Below are 26323 nucleotides of genomic sequence, written 5' to 3' on the forward strand. Positions count from 1 at the left end.
TGGAGTTCCTCAATGCAGTGTTGTGGGCCCTGTGCGTTTTCTGGTCTTCATTAATGATCTCTCCGACTCTCTGGAAAATCCTCTATATTTTTCCTGATGCCTCCATCCTCTACCGCTCCATACATCATCCCTCAGATCGGCCTCTTCACTCTCTGCAGACCTGGATAAAATCACAAACTGGTCAAACAAGTGGAAACTGTCTTTCAATCCTGACAAATCTCATATTCTCACTATGTCTTTCTGAAAAGACCGTCTGGATAACCCTCCCGTCTACTTTCTCAACAATCCTCTCAAAGAAGCTCTGTCACTCAAGCTTTTCGGTCTCACTATCTGCCATGATCTTTCCTGGGAAAACTACATTTTCCAAGCTGGCCTCCAAAGCCAGTCGCCGACTGGGCATCCATCCTCCATCGTGCGAAGTCCTTTCTTGGCACTTCTGAGCTTCTCACCACATACAAAGCTTTCATCCGCAGATTGATTTAGTACTGCTCTCCCCCTCTGGACTGGTGCTCCGGTTTTGCACCCAGCTCAGCTTCACGCTGTAGAAACCAAAGCATTCAGAATCATTGGAATCTCCCGCGATGAAGCTGATTCTGAGGGCCTTCACTCGCTCACCACAGGCAGGGAGGTGGTCTTTCCGTATTCTACCGACTCCTCTCTGGCCTAGCCCGCCCAGCCCTGTCTGTGCTCTGTCCCCCAAATATTCCTACAGATCGCACAAGATCTGCCTGCAACCCTCTTCTGGTGAAACTGCCAAAATCAAGACTCACTGCTCACCTTCACTCTTTCATTCCTCTTTTTCCCCGCCTCTGGAACAAACTCCCAGTCTCTTCCATCCCACTCCTCCTTCCAGGTCTTCAAAACAGCTGTTCACCGTCATCTCCTATCTTCCCCCATCCAAAACCTTGATCTTTTCTACCCCCATTAATACATTCCAAATCCAAATTTTTCAAATTCCGTTCTTCCTGAAAGTCCTAGTAATGGCCATTTGTTTTATACCGTGTACTCCGCCCCAGCCCTCTCCCTTCCAAAGATCTCCCGATGTCCCTGTTCCCTACTGTTGTTGTGCTTTCCTCTCTCTCTCTCCCGCTTCCTTTATTATATGTTTGACATGTATTTGTTTGTTTTTGTTTTATGTGTTAGTTCTTACGCGAGCCTTCACTTTTGTACAGCAATACCCCGGCCTACGTCATTAATTGGTTCCATAAGCCGTGACGTAACTCGGTTTTTGACGTAAACTGGGCGTAATGCCTTAAAATGAAGACAAACACCGTAAAACTAGAGTAAATAACTGGAGGTGGCTGCGGCTTCGCCCTGAATCTTTGCCGCTCCCCTCGGGAGTCCCTCCGTTGTTTTCTATCAGTCGGGTCTTCTCCTCGAACAGGGTGACCGGCACGGACGTGTCGACCGTGAGGTGGCTTGTGTGCCGAGTGGCTCCGCGGCCCGCTTCACCACGGTGTGCTTTACCCAACGTGTCCGAGCAGTTTCACCGGTGGTCGTGTCGTGTCGTCTGTGACGAACGAACGAGCTCAGGGTTCCGTGAACCTGGCCGCCCCGGGGATCGACGCTCGCCTCCTAGTCGTAGGCGTGCCCCGTCTTTCCTCGAGCCGCCGAAGTAGCTTGCTTCTTTTTTTCTGGACGATGCGATATACGCAGAAACGACGACGTACAGGCAGGCATTTGCAAATCCATGCACATGTGCACATGCACACATCCATCGGTTTGTCGACGCCGGATGCCGGCGAGGCACCCCGGCTCGAGGCATGACACGGTCACGGTCGTCCGAGCCGGCATCGTCGTCATGTTTCGCCGTTGCCACGTTGCGTTGGTTGTTTTACACAGTAAAGGAACCTTTACACAGTAAAGGAATAATCACAAAAATAACAGCGAAAGGCAAAGCAAGCACGCGACCACAGCACAGGACAAAATGCATATGGCGTCGCCTTTGTTTTGAATGAGAACCAGCAGCTACGCGTACGTATACGTACATTTTTTTTATATTTTAATGTGCTTTTTATTGTATTTTAAATTGTTTTTTTTAGCTTCTTTTATTGTTAATTTTTATGTACTATTTTATTTATTTTAAATATTTTTTTTTCACGTCCTCCGATTATAATGTCGGAGTGACGTAAAGTCGCACATAATGACGTTCGCTGAACTGAAATTTACTCTAGAAGAGTGGCGTAAAGTCGGATTTGACGTAGGTCGAAATGGCGTAAAACGGGGTATTGCTGTATACAAAAATAAATAAATAAATAAAGATCCAGATCCGGCTACTATTTTTAAAAGTGATTCTTCACTATTGAGAGAGGGGCCACAAACAATATGTAACACGACATTTCTTAAAGTTATGGACGGTTAGGTGACAAGAGTTATCGTCGTAACAGGATGTCTACCTAACATGACCTTTGACCTCGTGGCCCCAAAATCTAATCAGTTCATCTTTGTTCATGGGCTTGCATGTAATGCCCGATACTAAGTCATTTAGTTATTATATTGATAAAAAAGGGTATGGGGAAGAGGAAGGGAGGAGATGGAAGGAAGATTAGGGAGTGTGGGAAAGCAAGGGAAGAAAGCAGAGAGCAAAGTCATTTATGTATTCATAAATTATGTATTTAACAGTCACCATCCATCCATCTTATTCACAACAGCATATCTTTTACCAATATTGCACCTGGTAGGGTTCGTAGAAAAATGCTTCAACTCCTTCAGAAAGGCCATGTATGAGGCCGAATGGGTTCCCCAGCACGTCCAGGCCAAGAACCACCTTGTACATCTGCTTCAGAGCCTGCTTGCTGTAGTGGGAGATGGCTTCTCCCATCAGCTGGTTACTCGTGTAAAACTTGTACTTCACTTCAAAGAAGGCCAGCCTGGGTGGGTGGAGATGTGTTTGGGGGGGCTTGTATTTGCTCGTTAAAATGGCAGACTACCCTTAAAGTTAATCTCACACAATTACAAATTATAGTCCTCAGCCCCACCCAACCCATACTAGGCCTACCGGAATATTACATCCTGGAGGTCAGTGAGGGTAGCCCCCATTCCCTGGAGGAAGCCGGTCAGGGCCTTTACTGGAAGTTGGCCTTCATTGTCATTCTCAGCCTCATCACAACTTCCAGAGCTTAGAGAAAAGCTCAGATGGATCTGCGTTGACGCAGGCAGGGCAAGGTCAGTAATGCCTTGAAAAGACCCAACACAAGCCCTGGAAATTTCCATCTTTCTGAATGAAAGTGTCAATATTGGATGTGTACCATCTATATATAAATTACACATACTAGGGCATGCCCGTACTATATATATATATCTAAAATTATATCCCCCCCCTCTATTTACATGAAATGGTTTGGTCCAAAGCGAACGGCTTGCGAGTACGGTGACAATCCCCCCCCTCTATTTACATGAAATGGTTTGGTCCAAAGCGAACGGCTTGCGAGTACGGTGACAATCCCCCCCCTCTATTTACATGAAATGGTTTGGTCCAAAGCGAACGGCTTGCGGAGTTTGGTAAAGAAATCGCCATAACGTGCACAAACGCGCAGGAAAGCGAAAGAATCGCAAAGTAGTTTTAATTAGTTTTAAAACATAGTTTAACGCCAACATAGTTTGCCAACGTGAAATAAATGAATACGCTCTCAAATGTGCCGTCCGAGGCAGAGTCTGTTCGGCACGTTCGGCACACGTGATAGCTCGCTGCTCTCTGATTGGTTGAATCGTTTTTTGGACATAGCTCGCTAACTACTTGTCCGATTAATATGAAACCTTGAAAAGGCACATCCTCGGGTCCCCAGCAATATACCTGGCAAGTTTAAAGTATATCGGACCCGTGGTTGTCGAGAAACAGCGGTCACAGACATACATACATACATACATACATACATACACACAGAGATTACTGGAATTATAGATAGATGGCAGAAAATTACCTTCCCCCCCCCCCCCCCCCCCCTTCCTCATACAATGTTCAACCAAAGTAACACACCATGCGTGAGCCACACACCATGTGAGTTCCTCCAAAGAGCCACAGGCTGGATGATAAACAAGCTAGCCCTACAGGCAGAGGCCTACCTCACTGTGCTAGTGTCATTGGAAATCAAACAGCTGTTTGTTCTCGAGTTCAGTGTGAAGACAAAGAGGTTCATCATGGTACAATTAAGCAGGAAACAACTCAGGTAATTCCTCCCACGATTTGGCACCTTGAGTGGAGAGATATGTAGATGCTCGTAGAAACTAACGGCAGAGGTGTCGGCCGCGGCAGTCGCTTGCTGCTCGACTCGTAACTCTTCCAGATCCTTCTCAAACTGCTTCACCACCGCCTTCAGTGAGTAAACCAGGAAGAGGAATAAAGACTTGCAAAAAATAAAATCGAATATAAACCTGTTTGCACAGGCTTGTTTGGGCCTAATAGCCTCCCTCCTGCATTGAAATTCCTTTTATAACTACAGTATGTGGGTAAAAAAAAATGGGGGGGGGGGGGGGGTCATTCAGTTGATGACAAATACCTTCCCCTCTTAATAGTGATCAATATTCACGTGAGCAACAGAATTTCATTTCCTAAATATTGCAACATTGCACTTTCTCTTTGGAAACAATCATTTTGTGAGAAAAATCTACATATTATTTAACATTGAAAAGTTCGTTCTAGCAACATCAAGTCAACCGGGAGGAAGGCTCAGGACGGCGATGGAACAGTTTTATCAACCATTGTGGGATAAAAGCGAAATTGGTAAAACGAAGTGAACAGGAAGTCTTGAATTTAAATTAAATCAAACATTCGCATCACATTTCCAGAGATAAGCAGATACATACCTGCTGACCTCTACGCATTCGGTGTTGAGGCCTACGCAATACGGAAAATTCTGCTCGTACGCAAAAAACATGCAATGGACTATCGGCGATTCGAGTTAAAAAAATGTGACGGGTTCCACAACATATCCAGCTATCTAGTTCCGTGAAGTCGTGTCAGACTTCTGGTGACGTTCATGATCAGATTTCTCCAAACATCCCCATCCTGCACTCCTTCCTGAAGCTCTGGTGGAGACATCTTGATTGTAGCCTTTACCTCATCCATCCAGCATGTACGAGCTCTGCCTCCTCCAATTCCTTCCTCAACCACAGCCAGCGGAGTTGATTTCTCCAAACTTTCATTCTCTGGACGCACGATGTGTCTGAAGTATGACAGCTTCTGTTTCAGCATCAGTGTTTCTCATATACATGTTGATCTATTGTCTTCAATCACCGAATTGTTTGTTCTTCTTGAAATGCATGGAATTTTTAACACTCGTCTCAAACACCAGATTTCAAAACTGCCAGTTTTCCTTTTTTCGTTTTCACTGTCCACGACTCTCATCCATACACTGCAACTGGAAATACTGGAGCATTCACCAGCCTCCTCTTGGTTCGTTTTGTTTTTTTCCTGCCATTCCTGTTCTCCCGAACACTAACCGTCTTTGAATATCTCCACTCACTTCCACCACATACAATAACTAAATAATACCGTGTAACGTGGAGAGAAATGAGGACTTATCTGGACAGAGTACAGAATCAGAAAATGAAAAAATACGATCGTCATTGACTCATTGTCAAGTGGATTGGGAGAGAACATTTCCTACGGGATGGGTTCTGGATAGTTAGAGGTTTTGTTGTAATCCTTGCAATGAGATGTGTAGCTGTGCCCATCATGTTACGAGGCATAGGAGCTCAGCCGTATCTGCACGATGGACGACGATGGAGAGGCATTTTACTCCACCTCACGGAGAACCTTCATATTTGAGTGCTTGAATTTAAGGTTTTGTCCTTTTTTCATGTATACATGAAGAATGCTGAACTAGCATGACCAATTCAACACCGAGTAGTTTACTTTCTAAAATGCCATCATTCCCTGGATGCACATAAAATATCAATGTAAAACTGGCAAAGAATAAGGGCTGGTAGGATGGCCTAGACAAGAGGTACACACACTCACCTCTAAGCTGTCTAGCCTGGGTTTTAAACCCGACCTAGTTTTAAACTGTCATTCTTGTGTTTCACGGGCAGGGTGATTCCGCAATGAGTGTGCCGTCCCTCGGATGGACGTTAAACTGTCGTCCCGTCTGCTAGCATTAGTTGGTGGACATTAAATAAAAGATCCCATAGTGTACTTCACGAAGAGTAGGCGAGCTATCACAGGTACCCTGAACAAATTACTAATCGCAGCTCTAACTTACGGGGGTGAGAGGAACATCAGCGGAAACAGTTTTTCCCCACTGGCTGAAAAATGGTTCATCACACTGCACAATTCACAAATGAACATTGTGGCATTGCATCACGGCAATGCACAATTTACAAATTAACATTGTGGCATTGCATCACAGCAATGCACAATTTACAAATAAACATCATGGCATTGCATCACGGCAATGCAAAATTTACAAAGGAACATTGTGGCATTGCATCATGGCAATGCACAATTCACAAATGAACATTGTGGCATTGCATCATGGCAATGCACAATTCACAAATGAACATCGTGGCATTGCATCACGGCAATGCACAATTCACAAATGAACATTGTGGCATTGCATCACGGCAATGCACAATTCACAAATGAACATCGTGGCATTGCATCACAGCAATGCACAATTTACAAATGAACATCGTGGCATTGCATCATGGTAATGCACAATTCACAAATGAACATCATGGCATTGCATCATGGCAATGCACAATTTACAACTGAACATTGTGGCATTGCATCACGGCAATGCACAATTTAAAAATGAACATCGTGGCATTGCATCACAGCAATGCACAATTTACAAATGAACATCGTGGCATTGCATCACAGCAATGCACAATTTAGAAATGAACATCGTGGCAATGCATCACGGCAATGCACAATTGAAAAATGAACATCGTGGCAATGCATCACGGCAATGCACAATTGAAAAATGAACATCGTGGCATTGCATCATAGCAATACACAATTTACAAATGAACATCGTGGCAATGCATCACGGCAATGCACAATTGAAAAATGAACATCGTGGCATTGCATCACAGCAATGCACAATTTACAAATAAACATCATGGCATTGCATCATGGCAATGCACAATTTACAAATTAACATTGTGGCATTGCATCACAGCAATGCACAATTTACAAATTAACATTGTGGCATTGCATCACGGTAATGCACAATTTACAAATGAACATTGTGGCAATGCATCACAGCAATGCACAATTCACAAATGAACATCGTGGCATTGCATCACGGCAATGCACAATTTAAAAATGAACATCGTGGCATTGCATCACAGCAATGCACAATTTACAAATGAACATCGTGGCATTGCATCACAGCAATGCACAATTTACAAATGAACATCGTGGCAATGCATCACGGCAATGCACAATTTAAAAATGAACATCGTGGCATTGCATCATAGCAATACACAATTTACAAACGAACATCGTAGCAATGCATCACGGCAATGCACAATTGAAAAATGAACATCGTGGCATTGCATCACAGCAATGCACAATTTACAAATGAACATCATGTCATTGCATCACGGCAATGCACAATTTACAAATGAACATTGTGGCATTGCATCACAGCAATGCACAATTTACAAATGAACATCGTGGCATTGCATCACGGCAATGCACAATTTAAAAATGAACATTGTAGCATTGCATCACAGTAATGCACAATTTACAAATGAACATCGTGGCATTGCATCACAGCAATGCACAATTTACAAATGAACATCGTGGCAATGCATCACGGCAATGCACAATTGAAAAATGAATATTGTGGCATTGCATCACAGCAATGCACAATTTACAAATGAACATCGTGGCAATGCATCACGGCAATGCACAATTTACAAATGAACATCGTGGCATTGCATCACGGGAATGCACAATTTACAAACGAACATCGTGGCAATGCATCCCGGCAATGCACAATTTACAAATGAACAATCATTGTGGCTTCAATACGAAAAAGGCAAGAGGCCAAGAGGATTAAGCTATTGGAAAGCTACCAATTTTATGCTGCAATTGATTCTACAGCTCCTTCTGACATTGAAAGTGTTAAGGAGTTAATAAAATGTGAAAGGTACAATCATCCGACAAGTTCAACAGATAGAATGTGCAAAGTGCCTGGATTTGAGGGCCCATCGTACCTGCACATCCACATCGGAATCTGAACTTGCCGCGAAGATCTGCATAAGTTCTCCGATAAATCCCATGTCCACCATTACTGCCATCTCTTGGATGAGAACCATGAAGTACCTGTACAGATAGAAGAGTACCATACGAGTACAATAAATAAAAACAAACAAACGGGACATCAAAATGTGAAGATTCATATAAATGTGGGCCATAAATTGATTATCTATGCAAAGAGGTGGAATTTTTACCTCCCACACCCAACCCAAACCCTGGTAGATTTCATAATGCCAATCAACTCTTCTTACTGTGATCTAATCAACTCTCTCCCACATTCCCCGACTCTGTCTCTGTCTCAGTCTCAGTCTCTCTTAATGCTTGAGCAATAAACAATTCCTGTGACTTTTCCCCCCATTATGATCAATCCAGTTCCTTGTGGTTTAATCTGTCAAATTCTGTGTCATCATTGAAATGCGCCTCTCACGGAATCTGTGTAATCTTGCTGTGCTCATCCAGATGAGTAATGATGCTTACGTCCGCAAACGGTTTTGGCTCTGAAAAGGTACAAGGACGTTACGGAATTCCACGTATGCATCGTTAGTTACATTGTTACAACAGGTAAATAGACTGATAGATAGAAAAATAAACAAACAAACAAAAATATTCACACAGGCTCACCAGAATCCAGAGCTAATGACTTGGGAGGAGGAACAGGATGGAAAACAACGGGAAACATGACCCCTGGAACCTGGCTGTCAATCTGCATGAGCACAGAGAGACGGTGAGAGGCAACGTGACACAATGGCCTGATGTGACAATCTGATGTTTGTCATTGGGTTGTGTATTGTGCAGAAATGGAAGTGCGTTTAGATGAGGATATGCGATTTAAAGCGTGTTACCGTGTCTCAGCAGATTACCTGCAGAGAAGCTCTAAAAGATAACGTGAGCTTCTCGTCGGTGGAGGCTCGGCAACGTTGAGTCCAACCATCTTTTATTTGATATTTCAAATATATCCATAACCGTCTCTATTGGTATATAAACCTTCTCCCTCTTTGAACGTTTTATTTAATTTACTCATTTATTTATTATTCAGTGTGATATTTAGACTGCAATCGTTAACACTCCCTCTGCCATCTCAGTACTCTGACCCTCAACGGCTCATTCAGGATGCATCCGTTCTTCCAGTAACCCACCCCCTGGTTGTACTCTCAAAACCTTGGCTTTTCACACACCTCCCCTCTTTGTTCCTCGTTTCCCACGTTTGTGAAACTGCCTTTCTGGAGACTGTTCAATCAAACTCTTCACTCTAGCCCTTCAAGCAAGCAGTACAACACCATCTCATGTCATCCCTCATCCCGACCCATAATCTTTCTACCTCCAAGTTCTACCCGTCTGCCGATGCAGATCAACAATAGCATTCACCAGCATGACTAGTTCTTCATCCGAACGAACCCAACTCTTATTTGCAGGGTACTACGTTTCCTCCCCATCTTCACTCTTTTCCTATTCGTTCACTCCCATGGTTCATGTATCCAACTGTCGCCCCACCGCCCCTCTATCAGTGCATTGCCTTTTTACCCTTTGTCTCCTTGCACTTCGACGAGCCTAGATCTTGCATAAATATAGGTGAAAGTAGAGTTAAAATAGAACTAGAGGCGAGGCAGACCCCCAGCTGAATCAGACACAAAAATAATTCGGTTATACCAAGTTTGATCCAAGCTGGAACCGAGTATAGTTGCACTCTCTGCTGGAACCAACCCCGACCTCAGTCCTGACCATGTATAGTGAGAGGGCAACAAGCTGAAGTGGACTTATGGGTTTTGTAATCACATCACTTGTGATAAGATAGTTTTTTTAAATTTTATTTTACTTTAAAGTTGCCTCTCAAAACCACCAAGTGACAACAACAACAACAACAACAACAGGCATTTTAAGGCCATTTTCCCTGCAAGAGTGGGGGTTAGCCTTGCGGTCCCCATGACAATCTTCTCCATTTTGCCCTATTTTCTGCATCTCTCCTTGTTAACCCCCTTGCACGCATTTCTTCTTCGACCATCTTTAGCCAAGTCTTTCTCGGTCTTCCTCGTCCTCTACTTCCTTCTACATTCATTTCCATCACTCTTCTCAACCAGTCACTTTCATCCTTCCTCAACACATGACCAAACCATGGCATTTCCACCCTTTCCAGCCTTCGTTGCTGCTCTACATTCATTACCCATGTCTCGCTCCCATAAATCATAACACTTCTCACACATGCAGCATACACCTTTCCCTTCAGCTTCAACGACACTCCCCTCCTCATCAGCACGCCACTCAATTCCCGAAACTTCTTCCATGCACATCTCACTCGAGCAACCGTTGCCGAGTCTGATCGACCTTCTCCATTCAGCATGTCTCCGAGGTAGCAAAATGTTTTCACACCTTCCAGCTTCACGCCGTCTCCAAGATCCAACTCAACATTTCCTCCAAGTGAAAACCACCAAGTGACACATGACAAAAATCTCAATGACTAAATTTAACTCAGAAACCATAAGGTTCTCCACGAGAAAGGCATACTTTTCACCAAACCCAGTGCCATTGCGATGATAATTTAAGGGCAGGGGACACATTTATATACATACACATGTACCCATAAAAGTGCACAAATGTGCAAATGGGATATTGACTTCTGAGAGTTCAGGATATGTTACATATTTTGGAACCAATGCATGAAGACTTGAGACCACGTCTGCTCTTTCCTGTTTGTTACCATACTAGTGGAGGTATATTTGGCACAAACACAGATAATCTCAGTCAAGTGTAGATCTGAGATCTGAGAACTCAGCATAGATCTGAGAACCATCAGTGTAGATCATGGCATGGCTAACTGGACATTATCCACATTCAAGGTATGAATCAAAATCATTGGAATCTCCCATGAAGAAGTCGAGTCTATGGGCGTATTACTTTGCCATCGCAGACAGGTCGATGGTTTCTCTGTCTTCTTCAGCCTCCTCTGTGGTCTTGCACTCTCTGCCTTCTCTGTGCTTTGTGTGTATCACGTCATAATATTAGATTGGCTAGGTTTCTTCCACTCCTGTCGTTGATCTACAGACTTGGCATTTAATATGGAATATTTTTTTTTTTCTTGACTTGGGGTTACTTTCTGAACTCAGTATATCAATCTGGTGAGTTTCTTTTACCCTTCGGTGATGTCTTTGTTGAAAGAACCATGTCACTGATTGTCTTTCGCAGCAAGAAGTCAATAACATGATTATATCACAGGTGGCGTGACAAAATGTAAGGACAGGTACATTTGACGATTGGCTTCACAATCGGGTATATAAGGGTTTGTTGCGTTCTGTATTAGTGGAAAACAACTGCTGCACATCTACAAAAGTTATTGCCGCTTCCTCTGGAGATGGTCCGTCAACTTGACAATGCTGTTTGTCATGGAGTGGTGGCTTTACGAAATTCTGGCATGAAACAGCGGGCTATTGCTCGGCAGTATGGCATCACTCAAGGTCAGGTGTCAAAGATCCTGAAACGAAATGCTCAGAGGGGTGTCCCTACTCCAATACCGAGGCCAGGACGTCCACGCAGAACCACAAGGAGAGATGATCGCCAGCTGCACCAGTTAGTCTGCAATGGCCGTACCAAGTCAGCTAATTGGCTTAGGGCTGAGTGGCAGCAACTGACAAATGTGCCTGTATCCAGAAGGCTAGTCAACCAACGATTGGTTCAAGCAGGCTATCGTGCCAGGCGTCCCCTGAGAAAGCCACGCCTGACCAGACAACACAGCCAGCGCCGATTGCAGTGGGCCAGAGAGCACCGTCAATGGCAGCCAGGACACTGGAATCATGTGACCTTCAGTGACGAGTCTATATTTATGGTCTATCGTCAAGATGGCCACGTCCGAGTGCGCAGACAAGTGCATGAAGCCCACAACGAATATTGTATCGTGCCAAGAGTGCAAGCTGGAGGTGGTGGGGTGACCGTTTGGGCTGCTTTTCATGCAGGGGGAAAAACTGACCTGGTTGTTCTGAATGGAAACCTGAACCAGTTCAAGTACAGGGTCATTCTGGAAGAAACATTGCTTCCATTTGCTCGTGCAGCCTTTTGAGGAAACTTTGTCTTCCAAGATGACAATGCACGGCCTCATCGTGCTCGCATGATCCAACACTTTCTTGCTGACCATGGTGTAGAGCATATGGAGTGGCCTGCCATGTTCCCGGATATGAATCCAATAGAGAACTTGTGGGCAGAATTAACGCGTCAAATCGCCAAGTTGGACCAGCAGCCTGCCTCTGTGTGTGAATTGCAGCAGGCTATTGTCACTGCATGGCAAGCGATTCCTGTCCAAACCTTGGCAAATCTCGTGAACAGCATGCCTCGACGTGTACGTGCTCTCCTGAATGCTCGTGGGGGTTACACGAAGTACTGAACTGTAATTTTATTGTCCGTAATCCCAGTCATAATTTAGCTTTTGTTTTTGTTGAATTTTTTTTTGGCTAATGTGCAAAATAAAGAGATACTTCTGGAAAACGCACAGAAGTTTAACACAGTACTGTCCGTGAATTGAGTTCGATATCAGTTTACATCACTTTCAAGGATCAATTTATTTGCTTCGAAATGTCAAATGTGGTTTTTGTTTCTTTTAAAGGTCACATTAACAAAATCTAGAATAATTTCAACATAATTCCAATGAACTTTTGGTTCTAAGTCATCTTGAAAAGTAAGTTCACCCCCACAAAAAAAATATTCCATATTAAATGCCAAGTCTGTATGTGTTTAATCCTGTTTATTGGGTGCTTAAAATCCTTTGCCAGATCCTTTTTGTTTCACAAAAGTTTCAGATTGAATGAATGAATGAATGAATGATTGTTTTAAGGCCATTTTCCCCGCTAGAGCAGGGGTCAGCCTTGCGGGCCCCATGACAATCATGGTTCCCTGTTTGAGGCAATGTTTTTATGGCCGGATGCCCTTCCTGACGCCAACCCTTGGTCGCCTCTTCGATGCGCAGGGATACGGTGTACCTATTCTTAATCGGGGTACACACCGTGATCATTCATCCCAGCAAGCTGGTACTCAATTTGCCGACCTCGGAAGGATGACAGGCTGAGTCAACCCCCCTGGCGTTAATTCAGCGGTCGGCCGGGATTCAAACTCAGGATCCTAAGATCCCAAGCTGGCACCCTAACCGCTAAGCTAACACCAGGTTTCAGATTGAATAAACAATAAAAGGTTTGCAGTTACCTCTCATTGTATCAATCATAAGTAAATGTGAGATTTCACCAAATGCATGAAAGCACACCACGAAGGGAAATGTTTTTCATGATAGCCCAAAGATAAATCTGTGAGCCAAATAGGCGATTTGATATGAACATATCGAAGAAACAAGGCATCACTGAGGACGGACGATGTGAAACAAGTCGAGTGCTTTTTATAGGCATTGTGATCTGAGATTGTGATTACCTGAATGCGGTTTATCTGCGCGCGGACGCTTGTTTGGTGAGCAGATACGCTATACTCCAACTTTATGGCAGGCAGGAAGTTGCGCCTGATTGGTCGAGGACGTGACCCCAAGAGCTTCATAGGAATAGAAAATAGATCCACCTACAGAAAACAAAGAAAGAAATAGGCAGTTATAACAAGAAAAGAAGAAAATGGGAAGAGTAGTAATGTTGGTGGGGATTAGATTTCACGATCACGGAGATAAAATATGGATCATTAAAAAAGCAAAAACAACCAAAACGAGAAAGCATCCCAAAATGCAAGGCCCACCCTCGTCCGCTTGGTACTCAAACCAAACGTGACAAAAACAAACCTTCTTGCCAAACAAACTTGATGAAACCCTCTTCTGGTGAAACTAACAAAATCAAAACTCTCTGCTCACCTTCACCTTTTAATTCCTCTTTTTGCCAACCTTTGGACCAAACTCACACAGTCTCTTCAATCCCACTCCTCCATCCAGGTCTTTAAAACAGCTGTTCACCATCATCTCCTATCTTTCCTGATCCAAAACCTTGATCTTTTCTACCCCTGTTAATTCACCCCAAACCCACCTCGTTCAAATTCCCTGTTTTCTTTCCTGAAATCTCCTGTAGTGTCCATCTTGTTTATCCCCCGTGTATCCTGCCCCAGCCCTCTCCCTTCCACAGATCTCCCAATGTCCCTGTTCTCTACTGTTGATGTGTTTCTCTCTCTCCCCACCTCTCACCTCCAACTCCCTTTATTATATGTTCTAGTATGTGTTACTCTTATACGAGCCTCGACTAAGTATCCAAAAAGAAAAAAAAACAAGAGTTGAAAAGAAATTGTGCATTTTTTTCATTGGTGTTCTCCATATTCTCATGAAAAATGTTCTTTTGAAGATTTGATGACAAAAGCACAAATGCTAAAAAATGCTTTGGCATGGACACACATACAAACACAGACACAAAAGCGATTGCAAAACCCCATCTCCCGGAGTGCGGGGGACGGGCAAAAACCCCAAACTGTGAAGAATTAAGCAATGATGATCTGGCAAATTATTTTACCTCTTTATCATCAATCACGATTTTTCCATCTCTCTCTGGCTCAGCCAAAAGCTGCTGGTATTCTTCCTCCAGTCGATTGCACCACTTGCCACTCATCGTTTTCCACCTCCTCTTTGGCTTCTCCTCCCACACAATGCCTGTGCTGGGGCCGGCAGGGCAAAAAGAGAAGCACCTTGTTTAAAAATCACACACTTTTATATTTGTTCAACGATTTTACAAATATTTGAGCACAAGTTTGGTCACCTGATCAGGATAGGGTTATTTAGATTTGAGTAAAGCATAAAGAGTGTCGCATAAAGAGTAAAGCATAAAGAGGTTTATATAAAGAGTATTGTTATTAGCTAATATCAAGTCAAAAATAAGCAAAGCCATAAATATATGAGCACATTGAAAGGAGGGAAACACACCATAGGTCACAATACATCCAGATCTAACTTCTTCACTTTTTAAAACGAGCTATATTAAAAATAAAAAAATTCAAATAGGTATTGTTACGTTTATGGGGGGTAGGCAATGGAATATAGTAGGCCAGGTAGGATTGTTTAGTATAGTGTTCTCTGAATGTCGTGATGAAGAAGAAGAACCCACATGCACCATAAGCAGGGATCCGTTAGACCGGATGTCGTGTAAAAGTGTATTTTTGTCCCCATGATGAGGGGTGGGGTTATGTTAATTAGTTAGGGATTCATCGTAAATTCCCTGTATGTAAATCACCTCTGTATTCTCCCTCTGTTCCTTATGACACACACCACACCTGCCATGCACTCCACACCTAAAATAAACACTAAATAAAAGTACCGGAACCAAGACATTGAACAATACCGCTGGCGCTGCCAGCCGCCACATCGCAACACCAAGCAGGCAGGTCCGTGAGGCCACACCCCGAAGAGCAGCGATTGGTCCGATACCATAGAGCGATGAGATGGGACTCGCTGATAGGAGCATGCACAGACGTCGTCGGATGATGTAAGAACACGAGGAACAAAAGACTTGAGTCCCGACATTTTGTCCTCTTGGGTCCTGGCTTTGGTGACGAACGGTCGCAGATATGACTCTCTTGCGTTGGGATTTCATCCGAAGCAGTCGGATTCATTATCGCTCTTATGCTGGGGCAGTCTTTACGAACGGCAGCATATACATCTCTCTCGGCATCTGGATTTCATCACGAACAGTCATGTCCCGACATTTTGTCTCGTGGTCCCTGGCTTTCATCGGTTTGAGCGACCGCATTGTCCTTTCCTTGGCTCGTCGGTGTTGGCTGTGCGTCGTCGGTGCGCTGAGGGACGTCGGTGTGTGAGAAGCGGACGACAGGGACGAGTGCAGCTGGAGTGGACGAGCGGCACGCCAAGGCCTGTTTTCCCGCTCATGAACTTCACGCCAGGGCGTGTGCTTCCCGCGTAGGGACGCGGGACCTTCGACGGTCACGGACGCCAGGCGGAATGCAGGCATATGCACCACACAGACACGACACATTCTTTTCACCTTTATTTTTCCCCCTGCGTTGTATTCGAGTCCGTATATAGGGTCCCTCGATTAGGAATTTTAGTTTACCGTGCAATCTTTTGTTACCGGCATTCCTTTCAATAAAGCCGGTATTTGTACGGTTTGAATTGATTAACAGGGTCGAAGACGTTTGGTGGAGTCCGTACAGGTAAGAGCTCCGCTACTCCACACTGCCCTCCCCAGCACGTATAAAGAAGGTCCGCCATCGTTGACTGAGCGCCTCGGAGTGTAAAGCTCCGGCGATCCTTCCCCAGGGGTGTTCACCCCAGGAATGAGACAGTATATTCAAATGACTTTTTTCAAATAGCTTTGAACAGCATTCATTCATTCATTCATTTTTTGAATAGCTAGCTAAAGAGTTGAGGATAACTTCATTTTTCTCACAGTAATCATAAAATATTACACTTTTTCAAATATATTTATCCCCACGGCTAAATATTGCACATTAATAAAACAAATGGATTCAATCGTGGCGAAGAATATTCAAATGATCATGAACTTGGGACAAATTTGGCGAATCAGAAAAGGCATTAAAGAACATTGCAGTACAACGGCAGCTAATTGGGTTGATTGACCAATCAATCACAAGTGCCAGGTTATGGATTTGGCCAGGTTATCTTGTAAATGAAGGTCATTTTCTGCATGTCTGTCTGTTTGAGTGAACAACACCAATCACACTCAACCTACTGTACAAATTGTCACCAAACTTGCCAATTAGACGAAATTGGACCTCCTATTGTGCATGGTTAGTGCATGGTATCCCTGGTGTTGGGCTAGCGGCTAGGGTGCCGGCTTAGGATCCTAGGATCCTGGGTTCGAATCCCGGTCAATCGCTGAATTAACGCCAGGGGGGTTGACTCAGCCTGTCATCCTTCCGAGGTCGGCTAATTGAGTACCAGTTCACTGGTAATTCCCTGCTTGTCGTTAAAGGCAGCAAAAAGGGTTGGCGTCAGGAAGGGCATCCGGCCGTAAAACATTGCTTCAAAAAGGGGACCGAAAAACAACAACAACCACAGTTCCCGAAAAAGGCCAACCCCCGCTTGCGGGGAAAAATGGCCTCTAAAGGTGTTTTTTTTTTTTTTTGTGCATGGTCTACTTGGTTTTTTATGGCTTATTAATAATATCACGAAATTAAATTATAAATGATATTGTGGTAGGTTGTGGGTGTGGCCTCGACGTCACTCATTGCCACCCTCTCCCAACAGAAAACCTGAGTCCCCTACCCTCTCCACCTCGAACCTCCGAGCCCAAAACTGAGACTTGTGTAAGAGCCGCACTGTCCCGTCGAGATCAATCCTTCCTTCCTTCCTTATAAGTGCTACTTCATCAGTGTGAAGATTAATGGTTGTGGATGTTGAAGAAAGGGAGGAGGGGAGGGGGGGGGGGGGGGTTATCATGGGGCACCATTTGTTCACCTGTTCGGAAGTGTGGGACTTGTGTGAAAATTCCGTTCCTTGGCTGAGATGTGTAGTTTTGAAGGGGGTTGTTAAAAAGAAAATTATGTTTTTTTTGTGAGTGACTTCATCGTGTTGCTGTCTTTTTCTGAAGGTTAAAACACTAACAACAAGGGTATCGCCCTGCTCCTCTCCCCACGGCTCTATTGACCCTCCACTCCGACCCTAGCAGTTCTCCTGCTCCCTCTGGCCTGCTCCTTGTTCTCCTTGTATACTACTTTAACTTATAGTTCTCCTTGCTCCTGTAGTCTAGCCTGGTTCTCCTACCCTCCTCAGTTTTTTTTCCCTGTCATCTCCCCCCTGCAACTCAGGTGGTACTCTTGTCCGACCCGGCAGTCCTGCCACCCCCTCTTCTCCATCTCACCCCTTCACCCCTCTTCTCAATGTCACCCCTTCACCCCCCTACTGCCTGAGCAACGCCGGGTACCCCTGCTAGTGTCATAAACTATTAAAATACAACATTTTGAAACAAGAACAGGCACTTGGTAATGTGCATTCCTTTGTCAGGTTGAACAGTTTACGTTTTGTATCCCACCGATAGGCCGGATCTGCATCAGTATCATTTGTCCTTGTCATACACCAAAATCTAATCAGCTTGTTCTTGCACCTCCCCAACTCATCCAACAAGTTTTGTTGTAATCCGTCCACAACTTTTTCAAATATCATGCTATATATTATTTTTGGCCCCATCTCTCAATGATGAAAAAAAATCACCGGATCATTTGTTCTTGACACACGAAGAATTTTGGATCTTCACCAAAATCGAATCATTTGTCCTTGACACACACCCAACCTGTCCATAACCTTTCAAGATATCCACAGACAAACAAACAGTGTTGTTGACGATTTCCAGTGTTGACGATTTTAAAGGTTGTAGAAAAAAAAGAAAAGTTTGGAAGTTTACCACTGTTGATCTTTTACACCACCTTAATTAACACATTACATTAGTTCTTCGAGCCTGTTTGTGTCCTCATGACGTCCTTAAAAACTAACTTTCCTGTTTGGAATAATTTTCAATTTTATTTTACTGCCAGACAAGCAGACAGAGTAAAAAAGAAAAAAAAAGAAAAAAAAAGAAATAAAAAGAAAAAAGGTCGCACACGTGTCCGAAGGAAGCGCTTCAGTTTGGCATTTTTTATATGAAATAGGCAAAGCCTAGAAATGAACGAAATCCATTAGAATTACCCTTTGGATCACTTTAGAGTTAAACACTGTTGGATAGAAAGGTCCTGCGGGACATTTTTGAAGGACGGATGGAAGGACATAGTCAAATATTGAGGAGGCTTCACTGCTTAAAAATATCTCACTCCTCTCTGAGCATGTGTGATCAGGACGAATTCAGAGCCAAAGTTCTGCTAAACTACAGGTCTGTGTTCCGATTCATGTTCAAAATATAACAATCAATTAAAGTCAAGTTTTTCCTCGATCATAAACTTACGTTTGTAGACAGACTGACAGACACAAATGCCCCAGTTGCTTAACCCCACTTTTTGCTTCGCATGTGCAGGGTAACAGACAAACAAACTTACTTGTAAATAGATAAATTAAAGGTTCACAAGGAGCAACTTCACAATGGCCTTAAAATGCCAGGAAGAAAGACAAGTGGAAGTTATGTAAAGGAATGGGCACTGAAAAACACAAAAGTAACTAGAACGGCACTCTGTAGAGCGCATACCTCCGCCAGGCTGAACAGTTTATGTTTTGTATCCCACTGATAAGCCGGATCTGGATTTCGACCTGAACCAAAATCTAATCAGCTTGTTCTTGTCACCTAACCAACTCGTCCACTAAGTTTAGTCATAACTTGTCCATAACTTTTTTAAATATCATGTTATACATATATCGCTTTTCGCTTTTCGTATATCGCTTTTCGCCCGATCTCTCAATGGTGAAAAATCACTTAAAATTTAAATAATTATCGTATCCAAATCCATGTTCAGATCTTCACCAAAATCGAATCGATTAGTACTTGTCACACACACAACCGGTCCACCAAGTTTAGTCCAAATCCGTCCACAACTTTTTGAGATATCCTGCTATATATAGTTTTTGGCCCCATCTCCCAATGTTGAAGAATCACTTCAAAAATTCTACCAGCCGGATCCGAATCCTGATCTTCACCAAAATCTAATAATTTCGTCCTTGTCACATACACGACCTCTCTGCCAAATTTAGTCCGAATTCATCAACAACTTTTTGAGATATCTTGTTCAGACAGACAGACAGACAAACAAACAGACAGGGGTGAAAACATAACCTCCATCCACCTTTGGCGGCAAAGGTAATAATTCTGACTCATCTGACTCGGCTGGATAGATAAATTTGACCAGGCATCTGACATCTGACTCGGCAGGAAGGGTGTTGGAGTGAACTCCATTCAATGTGCAATGTGCGCTGAGTGGGTTCATCAAAAATGTAGTGGTTTGAGAGGGTCATTAGCCAGTGTGGCAGCTACATTCAAATGTAAGGTGTGCACAGAGGGAGCTGCAGATGGAGGAAATGTTGAGTTGGATCTTGGAGACGGCGTGAAGCTGGAAGGTGTGAAAACATTTTGCTACCTCGGAGACATGCTGAATGGAGAAGGTGGATCAGACTCGGCAACGGTTGCTCGAGTGAGATGTGCATGGAAGAAGTTTCGGGAACTGAGTGGCGTGCTGACGAGGAGGGGAGTGTCGTTGAAGCTGAAGGGAAAGGTGTATGCTGCATGTGTGAGATGTGTTATGATTTATGGGAGCGAGACATGGGTAATGAACGTAGAGCAGCAACGAAGGCTGGAAAGGGTGGAAATGCGAATGGTTCGGTGGATGTGTGGAGTATCGTTGAGAAAGAGGAAGACAAATGATGAATTGCGAAAGATGATGGGAATAGAGCCTGTGATTGATGCTGTGAAGAGAAACAGGTTGAGATGGTTTGGTCATGTGTTGAGGAAGGATGAAAGTGACTGGTTGAGAAGAGTGATGGAAATGAATGTAGAAGGAAGTAGAGGACGGGGAAGACCGAGAAAGACTTGGCTGAAGATGGTGGAAGAAGAAATGCGGGCAAGGGGGTCAACAAGGAGAGATGCAGAAAATAGGGCAAAATGGAGAAGATTGTCATGGGGACCGCAAGGCTAACCCCCGCTCTTGCAGGGAAAATGGCCTTAAAATGCCTGTTGTTGTTGTTGTTGTTGTTGTTGTTGTTGTATCTGACTAGGCTGGATAGAGGCAATTACACCTGCCACCATTGCATCAACCCAGACATCATGCGATGCTTTATATCCAATGGCCTGAAAAAGATTAACGAGACGGAACAGAGCGATACCTGGTAAGTGCGATGTAAGATGCCTCCCTCATGTGCGCGTTGTTGACAAGTGACAAGCCGCAGGCTTGCAGGGAAACTACAATCCTCTGTAAAGATTGCTCCACTGGCTGTTCCAGGGCATTCAAGGCATCGTCGCTCGTCAGCAACACAACGCGTTGTAGGCCATCCAGGAAACTGATGCAGAAGACATTTTTCTCTGCATCACTGTCGCCACTCTCATCATTTATGTGTTGCTCGTTCTGCAGAAGGTGGGAAACCATGGAAGGCTTGCACAGACGAGCTTCTCTGCAACACCTTAAGCAAGTCTAGCAAGGCCAACAGGCTGTGCTGATGCCAAAGGTGAACTACTTAGTTTAGAGGTGGAATATAATTGAGCAGATCAATTAGACAAGGCTGAGGTAATGACCTTGATGAGGTCGAGTTTGAAGGTGTGCTGCCGATGATTGATCTTGAGCTGGCGTTTTCCACAGGGGTCTGCCCAAGTATAAAGCACCATTTTCCCTGGAGGAAGCTCTCTGTCTTCCTCGACACCGCTAGACAATGAAAAAAATAGAGAATCACCACGAGAGTGATCATAGAATTTGAAAAAATATATATAAAAGAAAATGTACACATCTCCACGATAACGCCATCCGCCAATCCTCCCAGGTGATGTGCAGTGCTCACCTTTGGGTGAATGTAAAAGGAAGTTGCGTATGGTTGACGAGGAGTGCCGAGGCCGCACCATCAAAGAAGGGAGAGAAGGAAATGATGGCTGCGTGCTCTACCACGTTAACATCAACAATCAGCCCTCCATACTGCAACAACACATGGCTAACTGAATATGACCACTCACTAGCGGTACAAATAAAAAGAACACACACAACAAACCACCCTTCTCAACCACACTACAACAACAACAACAACATGCATTTTAAAGGCCATTTTCCCTACTAGAGTGGGGGTTAGCCTTGCGGTCCCCATGACAATCTTCTCCATTTTGCCCTATTTTCTGCATCTCTCCTTGTTAACCCCCTTGCCCGCATTTCTTCTTCCACCATCTTTAGCCAAGTCTTTCTCGGTCTTCCCCGTCTTCTACTTCCTTCTACATTCATTTCCATCACTCTTCTCAACCAGTCACTTTCATCCTTCCTCAACACATGACCAAACCATCTCAACCTGTTCCTCTTCACAGCATCAATCACAGGCTCTATTCCCATCATCACAGGTTCACATCTCAACCACACTACCTCCAATCGTAATCTTCCTGATGATTAGAAATGAACTCCACAACATTCTTCATATTGTCAGCTGTGATTTTTCCTTACCTTGTTCCCAAGTCTTAGAAGAACTCCATTATCGTGCTCGGTGAAGTCAATAGGTTTTGACAACTCATTGGAGCCTTTGACCTTCACCAACAACCTATCCAACTCCCCCTCGGGCCAGAATGGAACAGTCTGAAATGAAATGCATGTCAGCGATGGAGCCTTAAACTGGAGGCAGTCGACGATATTCTCTCCCACAAACAATTAAAGGACAATATAATTAACCAACAAAGTCACTTGCATCAGCGTCTTGGTAAATATTGAAATTTCCTGTATATGGTAATGCAAAGATGAGAATTTCTCTTTAACTCGATACCTTTCCTTCCGGAACAAGTAGCCATCTCTCGACACCCAATTCAGAAACCTCCAGATCCAGCCGAGTCTTGTTGCTGAGGGTGAAGTACGGGCTGAAGCATACCAGCTTGGTCTGGGTGCAGCTGCCCAAGCGGATCATAATGCCCACCTGGAAGACAGCGCGCAAGAGCATGAGAAAGCTGGATTCTCATATTAGAAGGAAGGTTTGGGAAAAGTTTACTTTCTCCTAACCCGGCCTGCCAGCAATCCTGTCTTCCCTGGTGTTACCTGGTAGTCGGTTTTTCCTTTAGTGGTACATTTAACGCATCCTCCACTTCCCACCGTATCCAAGGAAAACGAGTCAGAGTTCTTACTGTCCGTTACGCAGAGTTGCACCTGAAAAAGAGCCTGGTTACTCAGCGTCATGCAATCACCTGTAAAATTCTCATTGAATCAGCCTGCCAGGTGAAATTCTCAGCTCGTCACCCCTGCCAACACGAGTTACAAAAAAAATCCTCTGTTAGCCCTCACGAACCTTGTTTTTGCTGAACATGCTCTGAGGCTTGTAAGAGAAGAGAAAAGGTAGGTGATAATCAGCAGGATGTTTGCGGTAAATGTCGTCTGCATGGTACTGCAACAGCCTCCCAGTCTTGTTCACCATCCAGTAAGGAGAAAACACCGCGAGAGTCGTCTGCCCTCCATTCCGAGAAACCTCGATCTTCACATCAAACGGGGTGGCTGCGTCACTTCCGGCTGCTGAAAAGGTCACAGCCGTGACCTCTGGGAGGTCAGGTTGCAGCTTTAGCGTCGCGTGCCAATCGGTGGAGAAGTAGCCACAAAGGCTCAGTTGCAGAACAGCCGCCATGGGATCGGCCAGGTAAAGGTCGGTCACCTGTCCAGGAGTGAGCTCCTCTTTCTCCGTCGAATCCTAAAAGCAGCAAGAGATTCCCCCATTTTTTCCACACCCGTGCCAGTTTCCATCCCAGCAAGAAAATGACTAACGTTTTCTATTAATCACGAGAGTCACCTTGAGTGTGCACTTCAGTGGGTAAGGCAACAGGTTTTGTAGAGACACTCCGGATCGTAGGTGCAGCACACAAGCAGGGCAATCTGTTGCCGCCCGATGGGATGCCGAACTTAGATCGTCTTTCTCGCGTGTGACCATGATGCGCACAGGTTGCTCCCCCTGCCTTGGCACCGGGCACTGCAGTTCTGTGGCGTCGCAGTCAGCCTTGCTAATGATCCCTGCCCACGAAAGCAGTGCACCTTCGTATTCCCCCTTCTCCGGCTTCATAAAGAGGTCTATCCTGAAGGTGAGCCATGGGAGAAATTGCAACATTGGACATTTTGAAATCAAACGGTTTGAAAATTATAGCGTGCAAAAACTGCATTACCGAATGGCAAACATTCACTCTTATTCTTCTTTCCTATGCAGCACTTGAATGTGGATATCGGTTTGCTAGGGCTGCAGCTGTGCTACTCATGCCGTGCCCTTTTCTATAGGTTAGAGCAGAAATTTGTGATTTGTTCAGGGTGGCAGAGATAGCTCGCCCACACCTTGCGAAGGACACCGTGTGATCTTCAACGTCCACCGACTAATGCTAGCATTTGGGCCACGCGGATTAACTTCCATATGATGGACCGTACACACATTGGCGAATCACCTTGCCTGCAAAACACCAGGATGACAGTTTATAGCCGGATCAGGATTAAAAGCCAGGCTATTGACACAGCTCAGGGATGAGTGCGTGTACCTCCAGGATAGCAAACCTTCATTGTCGATTGCTAGAAATATTGTACAACTAGGTTGACCAGTGTGGAACTTGCATGGTGGGAATTGTTGTTAATCAAGCACCGACAGCACATATCTTCTATATATATATATATATAAAAGAATTTTTGTTTGTTTGTTTGTTTGTTTGTTTGTCTGCATGCGCTAATCTCCTGAAGGGTGAAATATAGCAGGAAACCTCTAAAACAAAAAATGTCGGGACGGGCCCAGGGAAGGTTTTAGGCTCGGTGGCGAGGCCGGTCGAGGCCGCCTCGGCTTGGCCTGGGCCCATTTCGCAATAAATCTTCTTCTTCTTTCAAAATTCTCTTGAAGTACAACTTATGCACTTAATAGGAATATCTGACTGATTGCAACACATGCTTTCAAAATTCTTTCTCGCGGGGCCCGACAGAAGAAAGAACAAGGAATCGTTGAGCACAAACTGATACTGGGCTCACGTCAGGCATATGTACAGAAGATTAAATTCATTCAAAAAGAACCCGGGCAACGCCGGGTGCATTCACATAGTTTTTCATAATTGTTTATCGCTTAAATAATTAAAATACAATCTCTATTTCTAGAACTATCCAAGAAACACTTTTTACAACACTGACTTTAAATTAACAGGAGTTCCCTTACAAGGAAGTTCCGCAGGAGGAGGCCATTAGGCCAATCAAGCCTTTGCAATGGTTGCCAACGAAAGGTTATTTGTCCATGTTCTATCCTTTGTAAATGCTGAGCATGAAGCAAGGAAGCGGAAAGTACCATTTTAAAAGTCTTTCATATCACTCGGCCGGTTTGAACCGCTGACCTCCCAGACTCAGAGTGGACGCTCTAACCATTACGCCACCGAGTCCGATTAAAGATGCAAACTTCCCCTCATCAAAAACATGCCAATATCGTCTCACCCATAGGCAGAAAATGGGACATTGAATTCAGCTGCAGGTTCAGCCACACCAATCTCTTTCATATGTTCTTCGTGGCCACTCGCAAGCACCTTGAAAGCCATACTGCCATGATTTTTAATCTACGGGAAGATACGCAAAGGCAAGGGTTATTCGTAGTGGTCGCATGGTCAACTCAAATAAAGGCTGTGGTGTTTCCTGTGTGACCCTTTCTATCAGGGTTGTACAGGTCATAGGTTTAGTCTGTTAAGAAGATACAAAACATTTGTACATAATTCAGAATAATAAACTTTCCAAGAGGAAGTACAAAGGAACTGAGTAAAAGTTAAAGATTAGAGGTTAGATCCAATCAACTTGAGGTACACATATCCTGAAAGATGTTTTGGTCATGCAACAAGACAAATAAATAAAAAGTTCCCTTGCAAGGAACTTCGACACAGGAGGAAGCCATTAGGCCCACCAAAGCCTGCGCTATTATTACCAATACTAGCACCTGTACCGACCCTATGGGCGGGGCTTCAATTGGGAGGCCCAAATGAAAAGGCAAAATATCAGAAATTGAAGGCTTTTTTAAATTTTAAACGATTCATATAAACATCCGTTGAATCATATCACACGCAAATCATCAAAATCTAAACAGTACATGGCACCCATTTTGAAAAAAAGATTGAATTCTGCAAAATGGAAGCGGCCGCTACACGTCTTTCTTAGTCGCACGTTTATGTGTGCAGACTGCGCGCCGAATCTGTAACACGGAAGTGGCTGCTACACCTGTTTCTCAGTCACTTTGCACACGCTGCTGTGTTACTTCGGAGCCGCCCGTTTATATAGGAAGAGTCAAAATCTCGACTGTCAAACTGTGTCAAACCTCGACTCTGATTCTGCAACTGGACCAGACGGTATCAGCCCACGGGTCCTAAAATCATGCTCTGCCGCTCTATCTCACCCTCTCTCTGTTCTTTTCACCCTCTCTTTTACTCAAGGTCATCTGCCAGCATCTTGGAAATCAGCAAACATTAGCGCTTTACACAAAAAAAGGTGCAAAAAACAGATCCTTGCAACTACAGACCAATCAGCCTGCTTCCAATTTATCAGCAAAGTCATGGAATCCATCATTGCTTC

The 26323-nt window shown here is 44.2% G+C and overlaps 1 protein-coding gene across 4 annotated transcripts in view; it reads right to left on the reverse strand.

Moving 5' to 3' along the window:
• LOC137430728 (intermembrane lipid transfer protein VPS13A) overlaps positions 1-26323 on the reverse strand; it is a 149678-nt gene that overhangs the window by 14340 nt on the left and 109015 nt on the right. For all 4 annotated transcript variants that reach the window (XM_078781541.1, XM_078781542.1, XM_078781540.1 and 1 more), the window contains 17 exons: positions 25205-25323; positions 23553-23832; positions 23061-23453; positions 22814-22921; positions 22548-22694; positions 22235-22363; positions 21594-21724; positions 21334-21460; positions 20928-21166; positions 14671-14812; positions 13607-13747; positions 8831-8912; positions 8637-8706; positions 8167-8275; positions 4191-4310; positions 2999-3141; positions 2675-2870 (listed from right to left, as the gene is read on the reverse strand). In XM_078781541.1, coding sequence (XP_078637667.1) covers positions 2675-2870; positions 2999-3141; positions 4191-4310; positions 8167-8275; positions 8637-8706; positions 8831-8912; positions 13607-13747; positions 14671-14812; positions 20928-21166; positions 21334-21460; positions 21594-21724; positions 22235-22363; positions 22548-22694; positions 22814-22921; positions 23061-23453; positions 23553-23832; positions 25205-25323 — 2676 coding nt within the window. The remainder of the gene's footprint in view (positions 1-2674; positions 2871-2998; positions 3142-4190; positions 4311-8166; positions 8276-8636; positions 8707-8830; positions 8913-13606; positions 13748-14670; positions 14813-20927; positions 21167-21333; positions 21461-21593; positions 21725-22234; positions 22364-22547; positions 22695-22813; positions 22922-23060; positions 23454-23552; positions 23833-25204; positions 25324-26323) is intronic.

Source organism: Myxine glutinosa, chromosome 7, assembly GCF_964187855.1.
Source record: "Myxine glutinosa chromosome 7, kmMyxGlut1.1, whole genome shotgun sequence".
Classification (NCBI taxonomy): domain Eukaryota; kingdom Metazoa; phylum Chordata; class Myxini; order Myxiniformes; family Myxinidae; genus Myxine; species Myxine glutinosa.